General features: G+C 40.0%; 1 protein-coding gene across 2 annotated transcripts in view; it reads right to left on the reverse strand.

The window, feature by feature from the left end:
• Positions 1 to 2,562: 2,562 nt before the first annotated feature.
• rnf150a (ring finger protein 150a) overlaps positions 2,563 to 23,919 on the reverse strand; it is a 128,897-nt gene continuing 107,540 nt past the window's right edge. Inside the window, exons 6-8 of one of the 2 annotated variants that reach the window (XM_043674140.1) lie at positions 14,538 to 14,751; positions 13,644 to 13,836; positions 3,928 to 4,014 (exon numbers count right to left, since the gene is read on the reverse strand). In XM_043674140.1, the coding sequence (XP_043530075.1) occupies positions 4,011 to 4,014; positions 13,644 to 13,836; positions 14,538 to 14,751 (411 nt within the window). In that variant the 3' untranslated portion in view covers positions 3,928 to 4,010. Of the gene's footprint in view, positions 4,015 to 13,643; positions 13,837 to 14,537; positions 14,752 to 23,919 lie in introns of both variants that reach the window. The other variant, XM_043674141.1, reaches the window with a different exon arrangement.

Consider the following 23,919-nt stretch of genomic DNA (forward strand, 5'->3'; position numbering starts at 1 on the left):
ATTGGCAAAAGTTCCACAGTTATCATTAGATCCTTAAGTTCAGATTTTAATTAAATTCAAATTCTACCTTCCGCCATGGCAGGATTTGAACCTGGGTATCTAGTGATAATATCGCTAGGCCACAGCAATAATGGCATCTTCAAATCAGCAAAAGGCATGGTTTGAATATGAGGCAAAACTGATGTCGACCTGGTATCCACTGGGATAGTTGCCACTTAGAAGCATACAAGTGCTTGACAGAAGTTTAAATGGATAGACAGTGAACAATGGTCCCCAACAAATTTAGCAAAGATAGCCATATATCAGGAAAGACTCTTATTGAGTGTTGAAATGAAAATAAAACCAATTGTTGCAGAAAGTTTTAAAACGTTTTAAGGTGCAGTCTTTTGAGAAGATTTGGTTTACCTCATCCAAGGATAATGTAATTGGAGCAATGCAGTGCTGCAGGTGGAACATATTTAATTGAGGCTTGAGGCTGCAACATGGATTGACATCTGTTTGAAGTTCAGAACTTGAGCAAGTTAGTAATACTGTTTTAAGTAGGATATTCTAGTCAACACCAGGAGAAAGTAAGGTAAGACTATGAACTGTGCTCAAGAAGCCACCTTCCTTAATACTTCATGGCTCTGTGAAGCAATGCAAGACATTATTCAAACAGTACGACTCGAAAAGGGTTTTACTCCAGACGCTGCGTTAGCTTTAATTTTCATGCTTTTTGTGCCTCAGAGAACCCCAAGCAATGCAATTTGAAAAAATAACTTTAGCTTTACCATTCTGGTGACCTCTGATGGTCAAGCAAAGTGCATCTATTAAGTTAGGAATAAGTTTGCAGATGTGGAACCAAAATCACACAAATGTGTACTCCCATCATGCCCACACCAGCTGAGAAAGACCCACTCAGTCTAATCCACTATCCAGCTCTTGATTCGCAGCCCTGTAGCTCACAGCACTTTATCCAAATTTGTTAAGTGTGATGAAAGATGTCTGCCTTTATCACTCATTCTGCGAGTTCCAGAATTCCATCATTCTCTGAATGCCCATTGGTAATTATCTTTTGTCAATGAAATAGGTCCTTTCTATCTGTTCTATCCAGAGTGATTAAATCTCCTCTTGGACTTCTGTTACAATAAAAAATAATGCCTGCCGATTCAGTCTTTTCTCACAGCTGGAATTCACGGGAACATTCTCATAAATCTTCACCATATCTTCTCAAAACGTCTTCATTAACCTTTATGTATTGCAGCAAGCAGATCTAAAAGCAGTAGTTTAGCTGCATTCTGGCTAGTATTTAAAATTGTCCTTGCAAAACTTCTCTGCTCTACCAATAAAACGAAATATTGAATATGCCTTTTTGACCATATCTGTTTGCCTTGCCGCGTTTAGGGATCTATAGTCATATACTTCAGAGTCCCTCGGTTACTCTGCACCTACTATTCACTCTAACTTCCTTGCTTTATTTGCATTCCCTAAATGCATTACTGCACATTCTTCAGATTGAAATTTAATATGCTTTTGTACTCCTGACAAGTCCATTGTTATCTTCTCACAGTCTTGATATCTTCCTCATAATCAATGACACAAGGAACCCTTATATTATCTGCAAATCATTTCATAATTTTGAAAATCTTTGTTGCGTCTTTACTCCTTAAGATTTCTAAAATTTTGTATCGTCGATAAATGTGACAATCTTACAGATGGTTTCACAGCTAAATTATGTAAATCAGAAGCAACAAGAGTCCAAATGCCTCTAACCCTTAGATTGTCCAATCAGGCAGGTCTTTTGCAAAATGCACAATAAAACAAGACAGCAGGAAAATGATACAAGTAGTTTTGTGGACTAGATTTTACTAAAAAGTAAAGCATAATCTCACAAAGTTTGATGAATCTTTCTTTCTCTCTGAAAGCCTAGACACTGGAGGAGCACAGCTGACATTATTTATAGCAACAAGAAATACAAACAGCAATTTAAACCTTTCTTAGATTCGCTATTGACAGGAGAAAAGTTAACAGGAGTGTAGCCTCTAGTAAACCCTTTTGTACAGCAAAAGCACGTGACTTAAAGAGGAAATTGTTTAAATGACTTTCCATCTTGTAGTGATGGACTACAACTCTACATCCTATCCCTTTCAACTTTGGTCTAAGATTTCTCAATTGCACGCATGCATTTTTTTTTAATCAGCAACATTAAGTGGTTCTAATCTTCTGTTTGTGTTAGAAAAAACACATCTTTTAAAAAGCTAATATCAGACAACTCCATCATCAAATGCTTTTCAGTTAAATGCCTTTATATAATTCATTTTCCATCTTCGCAGGTTCAACATCTATCATCAAATTCGAGCAACAAATAGAATGGTGCTATACTTTCTGCTGTGCTCTACTTCCTTCCTAGTCTAAACCTAGGCCTATATAAATGAACGTATTTCCTTTCATCATCAAACTGCCAAACTGCAACCTCAAAACATTAATATCTTTAGATCAATGAACCATCTACATTGCCTATGGTTGTGTTGTTTCAAAACCAAAATAACATATCAGGATGATATATCAGACCATAACTATTCATAAGGGCACAATAGGGTTTTTAATTTGTTCATTATCATTAAAATTGCCAAAGATTGCCTATTGCAAATGTTAATGTCTACATATTTAACAATCTATCTAAAGGACAAAAACAGTACAGTAATTACAAAAACATACAACCTTTGCTGCTTTGTGATATTTTTCCTCCCTAGAGAATTTTTCTTTTTTTTTAAAACTTTATCTATTACATGAATGGTTGTTTCTGAAAGACAGAAAGATCTATCTACAAAAAGGTTGCAGTAGAATCTCATAACTTAAGTAATTTATTCAGACTCAGTATAACAATTCTGTAATTCTGATACATTTTCATGTTTTTCACTGTACAATAAGCTATTGCTAGGAAAGATGATAATATGCAACTAAAATTCAAATTCCATAAAATATTAGAAAAGTCCATTATATTGCGTTTTGGCGGAGGTTGATTGGTGTAATGTAATTCTGTAAAGGCTATAATTATTTTTTATTTCAATCACTTAAAAGCCATTAAAGCTTGTGGTTTAACCTATTTGGCCACTTTCTCAGCTGTGTGTGTTAATAGCCACTTGGAGGAATGTCAAATGTGAATCATACACACAAACATTCAAACAATCCAATCTACCATGAATTCTTAAGAGTGCAAGCAGGCTGTTGCTGGAACATTCACTCTGTCTAAGTTACTATCACAGCACTTTGTATATATACACTATGCCTGCACAATACCATTACAAGCTCTTCTATTGGCAAAGATATGTTAAGAGGTGGCAGATGAATTTCTAGAAGTATTTTCAGCACCTGCAAGTTGCTGCTCTGAATGTTTATTGAGCAAAATAAATTTTACTTAAAGCTGACCACAAAAAAAGCTAGTGATTCACAGATGTGCAGGACTTGGAGTCAACTTTAAAATTCAGTTTATAACTTAAAAGCACCAACTGAATGTTTTTAGTATTGAGGCAGTGATTCCAGGATCAATCCTTTTAATAAAAAATATTTTAGGATCAAACTCTGGAAAAGCTGGAGTCAGTCGCAAAAACAAACAAAAAGAATTGTTGACCGTCATTGAAATTAAAAAAAGTAAACACAAAAATTGTTAATTTTCTTCATTTCAGTCACTGAGTTTAGTTAACATTTTTAAATATTGGAATGAGAGCAAGAGATAAGCTTGCAGCATCCTCATGAAGAAAACAAGACATCAAATGCTAAAGAATCTGTGTCTAAGGAAGAGTAAACGATTGTCACTATTGCTCTCACAATCTTCCCAGTTCTGAGTGCACCGGATAATGTTTCAGTCATTTTGTGTGCTTGCCTAATCCACATCCAGAGACAGAATAAACTCTTCTCAGGATTTCATCTCTTCACAATCCTGGTCAGTGGAGAGCTCTATGTCAGAAAATCCAACTTCAACAGCCAGAATGAGTGAAGTGTCTGAATCGCTGCTCACAACTTGTCCTTCATCATCTTCGAGAAAGGAGAAAAAGAGTTAAAGTATGTCTTCTTTCTTTTTCTCATATTACAGATACAATTCAAAAAATGCTTCAAGCAACCAGTAACTCAAGGATATGCATTATTAGAACTCTAATAAGTAAACTATTGCTACTAATGGAGCCACAATGGTCCAAATTTGAAACAGAAGTCTAGAACTTCAGTCTACCCAAGGATTTTTTTAAAAGTCACAGAACAAGCACTAAAGATTATTAGAACTGGCAATTCTATCATTTTTGTAGATCCAACATACTACAGAGGTGCATTCAATTGCCTTTACTCAAAAGTTTTCTTCAGTCATAGTGAATGGTCATCATGGATGGTGACTGAAAACACTTGTTATAGGCATCCTCTATTTCACTCCTTATAGCATCACCAAAAAGGATGCAAAGGGTGCTGAATAATGCTAAGCAGCACTTGCAAAATCATGGTCACATAGATGGCCCAGATTAATGACAATCAACTCCATTAGTGAAATAAACAAAGATACTCAAGAAGTAAGAATTACATTGTGGTCATGGAATTCTAAAAGGTTGCACATATTAAATGATGGGATGAAATGCCTTCACTCACAGAGTGTACCAGGTTAATGAAGTGAAATCTACAAAATGCGCTGCAGAAATTCATCAAGGCTCCTTAGATAGCATCTTTCAAACCCACGACCATTTCAACCTAGTGGACAAGGGGAACACTATCACCTGCAAGTTCCCCTCCAAACCACTCACCATGCTAACTTGGAAATATATTGCCGTTCCTCCAGTGTCGCTGGGTCAAAATACTGGAATTCCCTCCTTAAGGGACATTGTGAGTCAACCTACAACATGTGGACTGCAGCAGTTCAAGGCAGTAGCTCACCACCACCTTCTCAAGGGCAACTAGGGTGAGGCAATAAATGCTGGCCAACCAGCAACATCAGGTTTCAGGAGTGAATAAAAAATTAGCTCCATCACACACACACATTAGCAAAAGTAATTAAAAATAGCAAAGTAATTAACACACTATATCTGGTCATATTTTAGTGCAGGAATATTCTGTATACCAAATGATAGTTCATTAATGCGAAAGGCAGACGAAGGATACCATCAGGAGTGTAGTGCCTTCAACTTGGAAGCAGTGCACCTAGAAAAGCCTGAATCTTTCTCAGGATAGGAACTCAGACACCAACCACTGAGTTGGTGGTGGAGGCAGAGACTCTAAACTCATTTAAAAAAAAAAGTACCTGGATCTGCACTGTAACAACTCTAAACTGCAGGGCTATGGGCAGAGTGCAGGAAGATTGGATTTGAAAGGATATCCAGGGGTCTTTGGGCCAGCATGAACATGACTGGCTGAATGGCCCCCTTCTATTCTATATAATTTCTATGATTTCTAGGAAGACTAGAACTAGGAGACACCATTTAAAAATATTTAAGAGAAAGATGAGGCTTAGCCAATGGCATTCTTGACAAGCAGTGCTAGTATCCCTACTCCTGGGCGAGGAGTACTTGGTTCAAGTCCCAAAAGGTCTTCTTTCAGGAGACCTGACACATACTGTGATGAGATGTTTAGAAAATATTTGAAAGTTCAAATTTAATTGGGTGGTCTCAAATATGTTGGATTCAAAGCATAAAACTCCCAGTCAGGACCATTCAAGGCAAATGTGCTAATTTCACAAAACATCATTAGAGTCACAGAAGTCTTTAGCACAGAAAAAGACCATCCGGCCGAAGAAGTCTGTGCAGGTCAAAAACAAACACTTAACTATTCTCATCCAATGACTGGTGTAGAAAGCTGAAAAATTGTTAGAGTCTGGACTGTTTGAGTTATAAGAGGCTGGATAGACTGGGACTTCCTTCCCCTAGAGCAGAGAAGGCTTGGGGTGACTTTATACAGGTTTATAAAATTGTGAGGGCCATAGATTAGGTGAAGAGCCAAAGTCTTTTCGCCAGGATAGGGGAGTCCAAAATTAGGCAGGTGAGAGGGGAAAGATTTAAAATGGGACCTGAGGGGTAACGTTTTCCACACAGAAGGTGATGCATACATGGAACAAGCTGCTAGAGGAAATGGTAGAGGTGAGTACAATTACAACATTGAAAAAACATTTGGACGGGTACACAGATAGGAAAAGGTAAGTAAAGAGGGATACGGGCCAAATTCAGGTAAATAGCCCTAGATCAATTACAAAACCTGGTTGGCATGGACAAATTCAGCCAAAGAGCTCTATGAACTCTCAGAACAATCGTTTTGTATGTGCAGAGTACAGGGACAGATCTCTTTCAGGTCTATGCTACATCTGACTAGTTTGTTCCAGGAACTAGATGCACAAATTGAGTTATTGCCCACCACTGAAATGTTTCACCTTAGTGGGTTAAATGTTTCATGAAAGATTAAAAAATAATTGGGAAGTCTCATAAATAGCCCACAAAAATAAAAAAATCAAAATCTTCACAGAATACAGAGCCTCACATGTCACAAGGAAATAGAAAACCATAAGAAACTATTTCCATGCACTGATTTTGTTGAAATTCACTGAAGTCGTAACAGTTGATCTTACTAAACAATCTAGAATGTTGGAAGCTACAGCCTGCATTTCCCTTGACAACTATTGTACCATCTGGCATCACAGTGGACCTGAAACTGTAGCATTACCCTTTCAGACTGATTAGACAATATTAGATTGCTTCCATTTTAATAAACAGCTTTTGCTGGTAACTATGGAGTTGCCTGTAAAATGTCAAAATTTGGACATAAACAAACAAGTCTAACAACTAAACTGTTAAAGGTCATACAAAAATTATAGATGAGATGTGTTAGTATATCTTTCCAAACCGTTCCACCCAAGTTACATGATATTTCAGGACAAATTTTTACAAGATCTGCCTCCATTACTCTTTGAAATTTGGTTACAGTTAACCGCAAGAATTAATCTACATCATTCCAAATTATGCTGACATTTACTTTGACTGAAACTAACTTTCAGTAATATATACAATATTCTGTGGACGTCTGCAGTACCGACAAAACATCCTAGCTCTAGGGACTGAACTAGAGTAATCTTCCTGCAGACACCACTATCAAGAGCAGGTAAGCACTTTTTGTCAATATGAGGCACTACAGAGCTAATGCGTTCATAAGCATGCTACATGCACACACATAATGACGACTTTAATCAATAGCAAGTGCTCAGATTTATCCAAAAAGCTAGTATTTCTCAATTCCAAAATATATATACAGTATAAACCACAATGCAAAAATTACTACTAATAGTAGATGTGTTGACACCAATGGTCTTCCACAACAAACTCAATCTGGCCATTAATATCTGTGATAGAGAGAAACGATTCATGCTCTATATCCAATAAGGGCAGCTACTTGGAGTAAGCATGGACAGGATAAGTAGTGGGGATTAGATTTTATTCAGGCAACCACACTAACATTTTGTTTCTAACTTTTTTCATTTTCCATGGAATAAAGACTTCACCAAAAAGCTGGGAGTGTTCCCAGTTAAGAATAATATCACTGTGCACTAACAACTGTTTAGATGGTAGATGATATACTACTGTGTACTGGCTTGCTTCACGTAGTTGATTAATATAGATATTGGTAGGTGGAAAGATAGGAACTTATGATACTAGAGTTACTGAAAGGGCAAATTTGATCTTTTTCCATGTACCAATTTCATCCATTCACAACTAAAATAAGCAGGCATAGCCAATAAATCAACAGCAATGCCAACCATTGAAACATAAAATACTCATCCGACAGAATGAAATGTTCAAACTGTGTGCTTAACTCCTAAATAACACCTAACATTTATATAACACCTATAATATAATTAAAATATCTCAAAGCTATAAACGGGAACATAATCAGACAAAAATTGCCAGAGTCAAAGGAGACTTTAGGACAGATGATGATTTCAAAGAGTTTCCGAAAGGACAAGTTCTTGCAGAGAATTTTAGAGTTAAGGGACTTCAAATTGAAGGCACAGCAGTCAATAGTGGGGTGGAGGAAGTGACTGAGATAGTGCTGGAAGAAAATATAGCTTTCAGAGGAATTGTAAGGCTGGAGAAAGCTCAACAGGTACAGGGAAAGACAAAATAAATAATGGATTTGAACATAAAAATTGTGTGTTGATCAAATAGGAATGCTTAGGATCAGCAGTGCCACTGAATATCCACTTGCCTAAAAGAAAGGTGGTTTGAAAATATGTTTTATGCCACGTCAGCAGGACCAATTGACTCCATTCCTCTCCTTGGCAATCAGAAATTAAGCCAGTCTGTTCACAAACGTGATACGGCATTCAATGGAGGTGAGCTTCTGACCTCATACTTGTGACACCTCTAAGCCCACATAGCTCCAGCAGTGCAACACAGCTCAACTTTGCTTTTGTCTCAGCTCATCAGCAACTGAAACCTTTATTCATGCCTTAACTCTGGACTGGACTATTTCAACACATTGCCAGCTCTTCTACTACCTCCTACCATCTCATAAATTAGAGGTCATTCAAACAATGAAATTTGCTCCCTATACCTGTCTCTTCACTTTGCTTGCCTCCTTTAAAAATAAAGCTCACTTCTTTGATCAATTTTCTGATCATCTGACCTAATACTTCCTTATATGGCTTGATGTCGAGAGTGCAGTGCTGGAAAAGCACAGCAGGTCAGGCAGCATCCGAGGAGCAGGATCATCATCCTGATGAAGGACTTACGCCTGAAACATTGACTCTGAGCTCCAGCATCTGCAGTCCTCACTTTCTCCTTATATGGCTTGGTGTCATATTTTGTTTTACAATGCTCCTATGAAATGCCTTGGATGTTTCATATTGTTAATGTTACTCATTTTTGGCTTAATCTCAAACTCACGAAGATGCTTCTGTTACTGTGTCACTTCCCTCAAAACACTCCCTTTTACCTGAGCACTATTTATTCCTTTCCTAATTCTTCAGGCATAGTGTTGCTTGAAGTTATAGATTAGGACATCACACTGAAGCAATATTGGCTATATAAAGGAAAAAATGAATTTGTGTTTGCATGTCTGTATGTAAACTGGTATTCCACACATACAGTTGCTCTTGGAATGTGTCTATCATACCAGGGATGGATTTCAGTGCATCCATATTTTGATCATTTGCGATCATGCTGCAAAAATGGGAATAACTAACATTAATGTCATAAAAGTGACCACCGCCAACAGGAATGAGTCTAATTACCCCATCTTGATCACCAATGACATTGCCATTATCAAATCTCCCTCCATCAATATTCTAGGAGTTAATTGACCAAGAAATTAACTGGATCAACTACATAAATACTGCGACAGCAAGAACAAGTCAGAAGGAGATCATTCTGCAACCATTAAGTGATCTCTTGACTCCCCACAGCCTCTCCATCATCTACAAGGCACAAGCCAGGAACTTGAAGTAATACTCTTCACTTTCCTGGATAAGTGCAGCTCCAGCAACGCTCAATATTACCCAGGACAAACCATCCCAACTACCACTTAAATGTCCATTCCTTCCATCACCATGCAACTATTTGCATGGTGATGGAAATCTCTTCCGAAGGGTATTGTGGGTAAACAGTCAGCACATGAACTGCAGTGTTTAAGAAAGCAGCTCACCACGACCTTCTCAAGGACAACTAGGGACAGGTAGTAAATGCCAGCTTGCAATGCTCATGTTCCATAAGTGAATAATGATAACAAAAAATGGTCTGCAGTTTGCATTAACTACAAGATGCACTGTAGAATCTTGTAAAGGCATTTTGACAGCATATCCCAATTTCACACCATCAATCAAAAATTAAAATGCAATAGGTGCACAGGAATACTACTTTCTGCAAATTCCTCTGAAGTCAGAAAGCATCCTGACCTGTCAATACATTACCATTCCTTCAGTGTTGCTCAGAAGAATCTTGGAAATCCTGACCTAACAGCACTGTGCAAGTTCCTTTACCAAAAATATTTTAGCAGTTCAAGAGCCATTAAGGATGTGAAATATATAAATGGTTGTGCCAGGAACACTCGCAACCCTTGATTAATTTTAGAAAGTCAATTATCTAGGTGTAAATTGGAGAGTGAGAGAGATGGAAAGGCGTATGTAACTTGGTATTTGGGACATATTTGCAGGATGGTGAGAATAAAATTATAAGTCAAGTTTAAGATTTGATTTGTGAATTTATGAAGTGGTATTTTATTAGAAAGATCTAATGAGAAAGGAGTAACTGTTTTCACATTTATTTCTGGGAAGCAATTAGGAAGAAAACCGAATTTGGACAGAAACCTTTTGTGCAATACAACATTGGTGAACAATAAAATCAGATGGGTTTAGGGAGGAAAACTTTTAAGAATTCAGATGGGAGCCTTGATGCAAATAGTAAAAAGGGGCGCTTGATGTGAAAAATTGTTAAGGTTAATCTAGGTATGTAACAGAATATTCACCAGATCCCTGTTAACTGTCACATCTATGTATAGCTTTCCTGTTTTTTGGTTGTTTATTTTGATGGGAAATTATTCATAGAATGAAAAAGATATCCAACAAGCTCTCTGCTTCTATAGTCAGGTGCAACCTACTCTGTAAATGGACACCATCACAAATACACTCACTAGGAAAGTTCTAAATAAACACTCCTTGAATCTCAAGATTACCAAGTAAACGTAAGAACATACAATCTTCCTCATGCCTCAACGTTTCAATGCTGGACTGCTGTCCTCCATAAACATCCCTTCCCTTTCTCAGCCAGCTCCAAAATCACCAAATCCAGAGAATTTTGCTAATCCTATTTCCAAATATATGCTACGCATTGTGAGGCTCAGACATATATTTATTAAGAAATTATTCTATGCCATAATCCTGCTCAACATTTCTAAATTTTAATACTTTCTCTTACAGTTTCATGTTTTGGCTCAGAATAAAAGGAACGTGAAGAAAACCTATTAGAATTAAATAGATTAAATTCAACATACCAAAATATTGAAAAAATCAATGATCAACAGAACAAAAATAAAAATTGTAAAAGACACCATAGCAAGGGTAATAAAATTACAAACCAAACTCAATAATACTACATTGGGTAGCACGGTGAGTCAGTAGTTTACACTGTTGTCTCACAGAAAGAACTAGGGACCTGGGTTCGATTCCACCCTCAGCCGTCTGCCTGTGTGGAGATTGTGCGTTCTCCCACTGTCTGCCTGGGTTTCCCGTCTCAATCCAAAGATGTACAGGTTAGATGGTTTGGCAGTGCTAAATTACCCATACTTTCCAGGGATGTGTTGGCTAGGTGGATTAGCCAAGGGAAATGCAGGTTATGGCGATGGGGTAGGTCTGGGTGAGATGGTCTTCGGAGGGTTGCTGTGGACTTGATGGGCTAAATGGCCTACTTCCACACTGTAGGGATTCTAGGATAAAAATAATAATTTCTCCCAGACAGTGATTTGAGTTGGTCAGAGAGAAAATGGCTCAGATTTAATCACTGCACATGGATGGTTAATGCAACTGCCACTCCGATAGGACAGAACTGCAACTTCATAGACATTCTTGGGACTTCAGTACCCTCATTCTAGTAGCATTCAGAAAGCCTGAGAAAATATTCATAAATCAAATTAGATCAGGTGCAAGACCAATAACTTCAAAAAATATTAGTTTAAAGTAAGTTCCTTACATTACTATCTAAGCATGCTATAATGCTGCAGAGTTAAATGGCAGTTAGAAGATAGGTTAAGTCTTGCAACCAAAACACTTGCAGCTACTTGTAAAGCTTGTACCCCTACCTAAACATCGGAGGCTGAGGGCGACCTTGTAGAGGTTTATAAAATCATGAGGGGGTGTGAATAGGATAAATACAGAAAGTCTTTTCCCTGGGGTGGGGCAGTCCAGAACTAGAGGGTACATGTTTAGGTTGAGAAGGGAAAGATATAAAAGGGACCTAAAGAGCAACCTTTTCAGGCAGAAGGTTGTGCGTGTGTGGAATAAACTGCCAGAGGAAATAGTGGAGGCTAGTACAATTGCAGCATTTAAAAGGCAACTGGATGGATATATGAATAGGAAGAGTTTAGAGGGATATGGGCAAGTGCTGGCAAATGGGATTAGATTAATTTAGGCTATCTAGTCGGCAGGGATGAGTTGGATTGAAGGGTCTGTTTCCGTGCTGTACGTCTCTATGGCTCTATAAATACTTAAATATTCCAAGAACTTGATTACACATCTCTCTGATTTATGCCACATCATTATTTTGAACAAGAAAAAAAGACAGGCCCAACAATCTGGTTTGAAGCCACGCCATTAACATTTGGTAGAAGTTCTAGCCGTCTAAGCTACCTGGACTCTCAGTAATATATCTATAGATTTAAGTAATAGATGGATTATCATGGCTTAATCAACTGACCAAGTCTCTCAAACAAAAGTTTCATAAAACTAATTCCTGCACTACATGGTTTAGAACTTATAAATACCAACAATTTTTAAAAAAGCAAAAAGGGATTGTATATTTTTCAAATTTGTTGTCAACGCAAGATGGCAACATGGCAGAGTAAATCAAGAGTCACAGATACATCCATGTCCTATCCTGTACACTTTGTGATCATTTGAATTCTCAGGACCCGATTTTATGTCCAAGTGAGTGATTTTGACAGAGTTAACAATCGAGCTTATAAAGGGTCCTTTACATTAGCATACCTGTCAAGTATGATTGAGAGTATGACTATGTCAGGCTGTTGCTTGACTAATTTGAAAGATAGCTCTTCCACATTTAGCACAAGCCCCAGATGTTAGTAAAGAAGACTTTGTAGTGTTGACAGGGCAGTACAGTAACACAGTGGGTAGCATTGCTGCCTCTCACTGCCAAGCACGTGGATTCAATTCTAACCTAACAATGGAGTTTGCATGTTCTTCATGTTTCTGCTGGGTATGCAGTCTTAATGTGTATAAGTTAGATGGACTGGCCATGATAAATTGTTCCGTAGTGTCTGGGAATGTGCAGGCTGGGTGGATTAGCCACGGTAAATGCAAGATTATGGGCATGAAGTTGGATTTAGGTGGGATGTGCTTCGGAGGTCAGAAGAGACTTGATGGGCTGAATCTATCTGCACTATAAGGATTCTATGAACTTACATACTCACCCATACAACATGAATTTCCTCAGGTGATTCTACTGATCAGTCATCACAACCACAGTAGTAATGCATACTATTTTGTTTACGCATCTACCATGGTGTCTACTTATGTGGTGACAAAGTTACAGGAATCAGCTAAGGTCCCAACGAAATGCTCGGTGATGGTGCTCAAGGTCTTTCTGCTACCTGAGCGTAGATGCAGCTTGAAAAAGTTTACAACATGCAACTTGTTATAGTATACTAAACTAATGAGAGAAATAAAGTTATTACAAACTGTTAACTATTATTTATTAAACCCATAGGTGCAACAAGAATTATTCAATTCAATTTGCTGCAAGACTAAGGCAAGAACTTTACAAAATGTAGCATTAAATAATTATAAATTCTCTGACGTGCTTGAAAATAGATTTCTTTCTCAAGTGGATTGTTTTTGACTAATACGGTTACTGGTTACTGTGCTAATTTCAACACACACACACAGAAGATGCCACACTATATAATGTATTGCTGCATACCTAATCGTTTCTCCCAAATAGTTGAGAGTAACAACCTCTTCATTTCCCCACAAGGACCAGCCCTCCTCCTCCTGATCAGTCTCCAACGGTGTGTGAGAGATGTAACTCGGAGAAGATAGATTTTGTGGAGTCTCTTCCATTCTTCTGAGCACCCTCCACTCACAGTGCTCATATCCATCCAACCCCTCCAAACCTGTGCAGAGTACAAATAGGGAAATTCTTTCTTTCCCCCAGATACACTTGAGAAAAATAACTAAAGTTCTAACATTGGTCATACCCTTTCAAACTGTACAGGAAGTGAGTTGGTAATGTGAGATGTCTCACATCATCATAAAGGAGGGATAATAAATGTTTCTTTCAGCAGGTGAGATATTAGAGTATAGTATACGAATAATTTCAGTCATGTGGTATGATACTTGGGAGAAAAAGTGACGTTGACCTAATGGTTCCCACTGGTCTCTATCACTGTGCTTTTTCTTCATGTCATTGAGTTTGTTTTTGTTTGAAATTGACTGCTGTGACTAGTTAACTCATATTTTATCATGGAATTACCAAAATGGGTGGATTGCAATCCTGCTGAGAATGATCTTTTTTGGCTCAACAATTCTCATGTTCCCTTATTAATCTTTATGTGATTGTTTCCCAGGGAATGTGAATGCTTTTTGTAGTAGTAATTTGTGGATTGACATATGCGTTAGAATTGTGTTTTACAAAACCATTAGCTGCTTCTAATATTGAGGAAAACTGAAAACACAATAATTAGGCAAAACGTAAATATCAAATTCTTAAATTCTGGAAGCAAGACCAACCCTGTGGTGAGATTCATTTCTTTCCTGACCTCTAAACATATCGCAGCATGGGAGAATAACGATAACAAAATTCTGTCAAACTTACTGTTACTAGTAGTAATGTTAACCTCTTCAACTTGTTGAAGAATGTCATCGTCGTGAATGATCTGTGAAAGGCCAATGGTTCGAACAGGAGGATCAAGGCCAACAGAACTTTCGTTCACTGTCACATCACTGGCACCTGTAATCTGATTAGTGGGTGGCCCTCCTATGGATCCATCAAAATCAGTTGTTATGTCATCTGCACAATCTGCATTTGGCTAGAAGAGAAAGGATGCAAGTTACAATTAAATAATAAATTCTTTCATTTCCTGACAAACAAAACACAGATAATGGGGTTTCTTATTGTGATTTAAACTAATTTTCACATGACATTCATTATTGAAATGTATAAGTGAGAAGTTTGGATTAATACTATCAAGGATCAGAAATACAAAATTGTTAAGGATTTGTAAAACAGTGGGAAGCACTCAACAAATAAATGAAAACAGAATTTACAGTATGTGGCTGCATTATTTAATCTGGGAGATAACACAAATCAAAAACACTTTCTAATCCTTATAAGGATGTAACAGACGGAACGGAACGTTTAAAATTAACAGATGTTTCTCATTTAGAACTATCACAAAATCCTGCCTCAATTTTTCTCTTCGAGACAACAGTTTTACCACTCAACAGAAGTTACCTGCTAACCAATAATATGCACTCAAAGTCATGATAAATGTCGAACCAGTATTACTCCTTGTTATGGATCAGACCAGACCCTCTCAAAATATTTCAAGAAAGTAGCCCAGACCCTAAATTTTCTAGTTGTTTTAAGCAGGTGTTACGTAGATTTTTCAGGAGTGATGCAGATGACCCAATTGCTCAATTTTAAACAAAACAGAATTTATTTGCAAGATTACTGAATGAAACACAAACACAAGAGAACAGAACATAAAATAACTTAACTATTTAAAAGCCCAGTAGGCAAAAGTGAGGACTGCAGATGCTGGAAACCAGAGTTTAGGTCAAGTGGTGCTAGAAAAGCACAGCAGGTCAGGTAGCATCTGAGGAGCAGGAAAAATCGACGTTTTTGGCAAAAGCCCTTCATCAGGAATAGAGGCAGGGAGACTCCAGGGTGGAGAGATAAATGGGGTGGGGGTGGGGCTGGGGAGAAGGTAGCAAAGGGTACCCCCCCCCCCCCATTTATCTCTCCATCCTGGAGGCTTCCTGCCTCTATTCCTGATTGAAGGGCTTTTGTCTGAAATGTCGATTTTCCTGCTCCTCGGATGCTGCCTGACCTGCCGTGCTTTTCCAGCACCACACTTCCAGCCTGAAGTGAATCAGCTACTTTCAGACAGAACAGCTGTGCAAGTCAAAAGTCAGATCCTTAGTTGTTTGCAGGCAAAGCTGTATGACATTATGAGCTAGTCCCCCAGTGTCTGCATGAGTTTCCCACAGGCTTTGGTTTCCTCCCACAGTCCAAAAACGTACAAGTTAGGTGGTTTGGACATGCTAAATTATCTAGGTGTTCAGGGATGTGTAGGTTAGGTGCATTAGCCTTGGAAAATGCAGTGTTACAGCGATAGTGTAGGATGATGGGTCTGGGTAGGATGCTATTTGGAGGTTGGTGTGGATTTGTTGGGCCAAATGGCCTGTTTCCACACTGTAGGGATTCTATAAAAATAAAATTAACTCATAGGTTTCTGCATCTTAACATTCTGAATATACTGGTTGTTGCTTCCAAACTGGTAAAGAGCCTCTTGAAGAAAAGAAGGAGTTGCAATAAGAGGAAGAGGAGATCTAAGGAATTCTTACCCTTCAATAAATTTTCAGAATTTTCAATTCTCTAGGGAATCTGTGACAAGGTAACACAGTAAAGGTTGTTGCATTCTAAGTCAATACAGCCCAGAGCCTCTGCCTCTGGGTCCTTCTGAACTGTCAGCATATCAAAGACTCTGCATTTCAAATGCATAGCTGATGGCATTATACACGGAAGCAAACAAGTTTCTAATTCTCCCTTGGACACCGGAAGAAACAGAATAAGACTCGGGTTCACAGGAGCTTAGGTTCCAACGTTTAGGATGTCATTGATGGCACACAGTTGACTCCTCCACATAACCCTAATGGCTTGGTGAACTGCAAGCTTCAACTTTGAAGATACGGCAGCCATTTGCCGTAACAGCAGCGTATAACATCTAGCAGACTGAGAGGAGTATGCATCAAATCCGCATTACTGTGAAGTTGGCTAGAAGAGAGGACCACATGAAAAGAGAAGCATGACATTCAAACCAGCAAAGAGCCCTTTCAACTGTTTCTTCCTGCCAGAACCAAAGTGTGTTGTCACAGAAAATATGATTACTGCATATTTCTTCCCTCTCTTTTGATTGGCCAATTGGTTTGAATCAGGAGATGCGGTTGCATCTGAAGAGAAAAAGTACATTTTCTAGCTGAACATATTTAACATCTAAAGTTAATATATTTAAATGGAACAGAGATGGATGGGGACATGATGTGTTGCAGCAAAAGTACATGGGAGTTAGTGGACACTGGTGTGGTCCAAGGAGAACATATCTACCACAAGTGTTGGATACCCAGCAATATGTGTTTCAGAGTTGACAAACCGAAGTCTCAACTGCAGATACTGACAAATAGGAAGGAGGAGAATTACTTGGACATGTGTTTCAGGCAATGTTCACATTCCTTGGATTAATTCCATCAAGTTTAATTCATGGTCAGCGACAAGAGGCAAGGCAGCATCTGAGGAACAGGAGAATCGATGTTTCAGGCATAAGCCCTTCATTAGGGATAGGTTTGTGGGCCGGGGTGCTGAGAGATAAAAAGGATGAGGGTGGGGATGGGGATGGGTAGGAGGGAAAGGTGGCTGCGAATAAGATAGGTAGATGAAGGTGGGGGAGAAGATGATAGGTCGGAGAGGAGAGTGGAGTGGATAGATGGGAAAGGTGATGGGACAGGTCAGGAGGGCAGTGTCGAGTTGGAGGCTTGGGACTGGGATGACGTGGGGTGAGAGGAAATAAGGAAACTGGAGAAACCCACACTGATTCCATGTGGTTGCAGAGTCCCAAGGTGGAACATATGGCAGAAATTTACCTGTACCTCCAATGTCAACTACTGTATCCGTCACACCCGATGTGGTCTCCTCTACATCGGGGAGGCAGGACACCAACTGTGGATCTCTTCAGAGAACATCCCTGGGACACCCACACCAACCAACCCCACCACTCTATGGTTGATGAGTTCAATTCCCCCTCCAACTCTGCCAAGGAAACGCAGGTCCTGCACCTCCTCCTTCGCCAAATCCATACCACCTAACACCTGGAAGAAGAATGCGTCATATTCCATCTTGGGACCCTGCAGCCACACTGGATCAATGTGGATTTCACCAGTTCCCTCATTTCCCTTTCCCCCAGATCATCCCAGTCTCAAGCCTCCAACTTGACACTGCCATCCTGACCTGTCTATCACCTTTCCCATCTATCCGCTCCACCTTCCTCCCCGACCTATCACCTTCTCTCCAACTTTTATCTATCTATCGCATTCTCAGCTACCTTGCCCCCAACCTCACCCCCCCCTCCCATTTATCTCTCAGACCCCAGCCCAAAAGCCTATTCATGATGAAGGACTTATGCCAAAAACGTCGATTCTCCAGCTCCTTGGATGCTGCCTGACCTGCTGGCTTTTCCAGTGACACACTCTCAACTCAGATCTCCAGCAACTGCAGTCCTCCTGCTGATGGGATGCGCTTGTTCAAGAAGGGAGGTGGAAAAAGGAATTTGGAAGTTATAGGGCAACTACTCTAACATCTGGTATTGGTAAAATTCTACAGTCCATTATTAAAGTAGAAACCGTAGCACATTTAGAAAAGCTTAATGCAACCAGAGTCAGCATGGCTCTGAGAAAAGGCACTATATGTTTGACTAACTTGCTACAGTCCTTTGAGGATATAATGAGCTCAGCTGATAAAGGGAACTGACAGATATAGTCTATTTGGATATTCTGAGCCATTCAATAAATTGTTCCATAAGATGTGATTGGACAACATAGAAGCTCACTTTATTAGGGGTAAGGTATTAATGGAATGAGGACTAGTTCACACACAATAGACAGAGTTGGGATTTTATTTCATATTGGGAGTACAAAACTAATGTAGAGCCAACTGTATCAATCCTAAGGCCTCAAATATTGACTATATCAATGATTTAGAGGATCAGACAAAAACAAATAAATCTAAAATTGTTGATGATACAAAAAAAGATATGAGGATATTTTGTGATGAGGGCATAAGGAATTTGCAATGATATACAGATAGGTGGAGTAAGTGGGAAAAATCCTAACAGATGGAGTTTAATGTAGGCAAGTGAGGTAATGCAACTTGCTAAGAAGAATCAAAATGCAGACTATTATTTAACAGAAGAGAGACTCCAAAAAAAAATGCAAGATAGAAAGATCTGGCTACTTTTCTGCATGAAACAAAAAGTGAATATGCAGATGCAGCAAGTAATTAAGCAGTTTTTGCCTTTATTGCTAGGGAGATGGAGTTTAAAATGGGGAACTCTTGTAACAATTGTACACTGGTGTACATGTCGGTGAGGTCACACATGGATTACTGTGCAGTTTTGGTGCTTGTATTTAAGAAAGGATATATTGACATTGGATGCAATTCACTAGGTTTGACTCCTGGGACAAAAAGGTTCACTTATCAAGAATACCTTGACCATAGTGGCTCAGTGGGCCATCAAGTGTACTCTAGAACTCGGTCAGAAGCTTGGGAAGTGAGTGGTGGGTCCCTTGCTGGGATATTTGTGTCAATGATAGCTACAGGTGAGGTGCCAGAAGACTGGAGGCTGCCTAACATGGTGCCACTATTTAAGAAAGGTTGAAAAGGTGGAGAACTATAGCTCAGCAAGCCTGACATCGATGGTAGGCTGGTTGTTGCAAAGACTCCTCAGGGACAGGACTTGCATGCATTTGGAAAGGCAAGGACTGATTAGGGATAGTCAACATGGCTTTGTGTATGGGAAATAGCATCTCAATAATATAGTTGAGATTTCTGAAGAAGAAACAAAGAGGACTGATGAGGGTAGAGCACTGGATGTGATCTATATGGACTCCAGTAAGACGTTCAAAAAGGTTCCACATGGCAGACTAGTAAGGAAGGTTAGATCACATGGAATACAGGGAGAACTAGAAATGTTCGAAGGTAGAAGACAGAGGGTGGTGTTGGAGAGTTGCTTTTCAGACTGGAGGCCTGTGAGCAGCAGTGTGCTACAAGGATTAGTGCTGGGTCCACTGCTTTTCATCATTTCTTTGGATGTGAACATAGGAGGTACACTAAGTTTACAGATGACACCAAAATTGGAGGTGTAGTGGTAAGCGAAGGAGGTTGGGGTGCCACAGTGGTTAGCACGGCTGCCTCACAGCGCCAGGGACCCAGGTTCGATTCCAGCCTCAGGCGACTGTCTATATGGAGTTTACACATTCTCCCTCTATCTGCATGGGTTTCCTCCCATAATCCAAAGATGTGCAGGTTAGGTAAATTGATCATGCTAAATTGCCCACTGTGTTCAGTGTAGGTTAGATGGATTAGTCAGGGGAAAATGTAGAATAATAGGGTAGGGGAATTGGTCTGGGTGGTTCACTCTGCGGAGGATTGGTGTGAACTTGTTGGGCCAAAGGGTCTGTTTCCACACTGTAGGAATTCTATGATTCTATTCTATGAGTATAATGGGATCTTGGTCAGATGAGCTAATGGGCTGAGGAGTGGCAGAAGGAGTTTAATTTAATGTAGATTACTTTGAGGTGCTACATTTTCGAAAAGCAAATTAGGGTAGGACATGTACACTTAATGGCAAGGTCCTAGGCATGTTGCTGAACAAAGCAGCCCTTGGAGCGCAAGCTCATAGTTCCTTGAAAGTGGAGTCACAGATAGCTAGGTTAATGAAAGTCGTGTTTAGCATGCTTTCCTTTATTGATCAGTACATTGAGTACAGAAGTATAGGTGGTGACTTTTGGAATATTGTATTCAATTCTAATCTCCCTGCTATAGGAAGGATGTTGTGAAACTTGAAAGGGTTCTGAAAAAATTTATAAGGATGTTGTCAGAGTTGGTGGGTTTGAGCTATAGGGACAGGCTTAATGGGCCAGGACTGTTTTCCCTGGGGCGTTGGAGATTGAGGGGTGACCTTATAGAAGTTTAATAAATCATGAGGAGCATGGATAGGGCAAGTAGACAAGGTCTCTTCCCCAGAGTGGGAGAGTCCAAAACTAGAAGGCATAGGTTGAAAAGATTTAAAAGGCATCAAAGGGGCAGCTTTCTCCCCTCGAGGGAGGTGTATGTATGGAATGAGCTGCCAGAGAACGTGGTGGAGGTTCGTCCAATTACAACATTTAAAAGGAATCAGGATGGGTATATGAATAGGAAGGGTTTAGAGGGATATAGGTCAAATGCTGGCAAATGGGACTAGATGTATTTAGGATACCTGGTCAGTATGGACCAGTTGGACCAAAGGGTCTGTTTGCTTGCTGCACATTTCTATAACTCTATGCTGCTTATAGTGCCAGGGAACTTGGTTCGATTCTAGCCTTAAGTGTGTGGAGTCTCAGCATTCCGTAAAGACCACTCCCTCAGTGACTCCCTCGTCAGATCCACACCCCCCACCAACCCAACCTCCACTCCCGGCACCTTCCCCTGCAACCGCAGGAGGTGCAAGACTTGCGCCCACACCTCCCCCCTCACCTCCCTCCAAGGCCCCAAAGGAAACTCCCATACCCGCCACAGATTCACCTGCACCTCCACACACATCATCTACTGCATCCTCTGCACCCGATGTGGCCTCCTCTATATTGGGGAGACAGGACGGCTACTTGCGGAGCGTTTCAGAGAACACCTCTGGGACACCCGGACCAACCAACCCAACCACCCTGTGGCTCAACACTTCAACTCCCCCCCCCACTCCACCAAGGATATGCCCTCACCTTGACCTCTTTCCACCTATCACATTTCCAACGCCCCTCCCCCAAGTCCCTCCTCCCTACCTTTTATCTTAGCCTGCTGGACAAACTTTCCCCATTCCTGAAGAAGGGCTTATGCCCGAAACGTCGATTCTCCTGTTCCCTGGATGCTGCCTGACCTGCTGCGCTTTTCCAGCAACACATTTCCAGCTCTGCTCTCCATCATCTGCAGACCTCACTTTCTCCTCAAATTCTCCCAGTGTCTGTATGGGTTTCTTCAGTGTGCTTCAGTTTCCTCCACGGTTCAAAGATGAGCAGCTTAGATGAATTGGCCAAGCTAAATTGCCCATAGAGTCCACTGATGTGGATTATCATTGGGAAACTCAGGGTTATAGGAATTGGGTAGAGGGTGGGTCCGGTGAGATGCTCTTTGGAGGGTCGGTGTGGATTCGATGGGCTGAATAGCCTGCGTCCACTTTGTAGGGATTCTGTGATTCTATTTTATGATTCCTAAATGGATTAGGCCTTTATTCATTTGAATTTAGAAAATGAGGGCGTATTATTGAAGCATACAAGATTCTGAGGAAGCTTGACAGTGGTAAATATTGAGAATATGTTTCCATTAGTCAGGAAAACTCAGACTAGGGGACATAACTATAGATTCAGGGGAGAAATCATTTAGAACTGAAATACAATGGAGGAATTTTCTGATTCAGTCTGTGGATGTACCTACTAGAGAAGAAGCAAAACTTGGCCTATGCTTGGAAAATAAGGCAGGGCAGGTGACTAAGGTGTCAGTGGGGCAGCACTTTGGGGCCAGAGACCATAATTCTATTAGTTTTAAAACAGTGATGGAAAAGGATAGACGGGATCTAAGAGTTGAAGTGCTAAATTGGAAGGAGGCCAACTTTGACGCTATTAAGCAAGAACTTTCAAAAGTTGATTGGGGGCAGATGTTCACAGGTAAAAGGACGGCTGGAAAGTAGAAGCCTTCAAAAATGAGATAAACGAGTGCCCAGAGACAGTATATTCCTGTTAGGGTGAAAGGCAAGGATGGTAGATGTAGGGAATTCTAGCTGACTAGAGAAATTGAGGTTTTGGTTAAGACAAAGAAGGAAGCATATGTCAGGTATAGACAAGAGCGAAAGAGTTAATCCTTTGAAGAGTATAAAGACAGTGAGAGTATATTTGAGGAAAATCTGGAGGGCAAAAAGGGGACATGAGATAGTTTTGGCAAATAGGGTGAAGGAGCATCCAAAGGGATTTTATAAATATATTCAGGACAAAAGGGTAATTAGGGAGAGAATAGGGCCCCTCAAAGATCAGCGAGGCTGTGGAACCACAGGAGATAGGGGAGCTACTAAACGAATACTTTGTATCAGTGTTTACTGTGGAGAGGGACATGGAAGATATACAATGTGGGGAAACATGGTGACATCTTGAAGAATGTCAATATAAAAGACACTTTAAATACATGGTGCTGGATGTCTTAAAACGCATAAAAGTGATTAAATCCCCAGGACCTGATCAGGTGTGCTCTAAAATGATAGAGAAGTGATTGCTGGGTCCCTTGCTGAGATATTTTTATCATTGATAGTCAGAGGTGAGGTGCCAGAAGACTGGAGGTTGGCTAACGTGGTTCCACTATTTAAAGAAAAGTGGTAAGGACAAGCCAGGGATCTATAGACTGGTGAGCCAATGTAGTGGACAAGTTGTTGGAGGGAATCCTGAGGGACAGTATTTACATGCATTTGGAAAGGCTAGGACTGATTAGGGATAGTCAACATGGCTTTGTCTATGGGAAGCCATGCCTCACAAACTTGGTTGAGTTTTTTGATGTAACAAAGAGGACAGATAATGGCAGAGCAGTGGATGTGATCTATATGGACGTCAGTAAGGCGTTTGACAAGGTTCCTCATGGTAGACTGGTTGGCAAGGTTAGATCTCATGGAATACTGGGAGAAATATCCAATTGAATACAGAACTGGCTTGAATGTAGAAGACAGAGGGTGGTAGTGGTGGATTGCTTTTCAGACTGGAGGCCTGTGACCAGCGGTGTGCCACATGGATTTGTGCTGGGTACACTGCTTTTTGTCATTTATATAAATGATTTGGATGTGAACATAGGAGGTATAGTTAGTAAGTTTGCAGATTACACCAAAATTGAAGGTATAATGGGCAGGGAAGAAGGTTACCTCAGAATACAGCAGGATCTTGATCAGGTGGACCAATGGGCTGAGGAGTGGCTGGTGGAGTTTAATTTAGATAAAAGGTGAGGTGCTGTATTTTGGAAAAGCAAATCAGAGCAGGACTTATACACTTAATGGTAAGATCCTAGGGAATGTTGCTGAGCAGAGAGACTTGGAGTTCAGGTTCACAGTTCCTCAAAAGTGGAGTCACAGGTAGATAGGATAGTGATGACATTTGGTGTACTTTCCTTTATTGAAGAGAGCACTGAGTATAGAAGTTGCAGG

The sequence above is a fragment of the Chiloscyllium plagiosum genome, chromosome 32 (assembly GCF_004010195.1).
Source record: "Chiloscyllium plagiosum isolate BGI_BamShark_2017 chromosome 32, ASM401019v2, whole genome shotgun sequence".
Lineage (NCBI taxonomy): Eukaryota > Metazoa > Chordata > Chondrichthyes > Orectolobiformes > Hemiscylliidae > Chiloscyllium > Chiloscyllium plagiosum.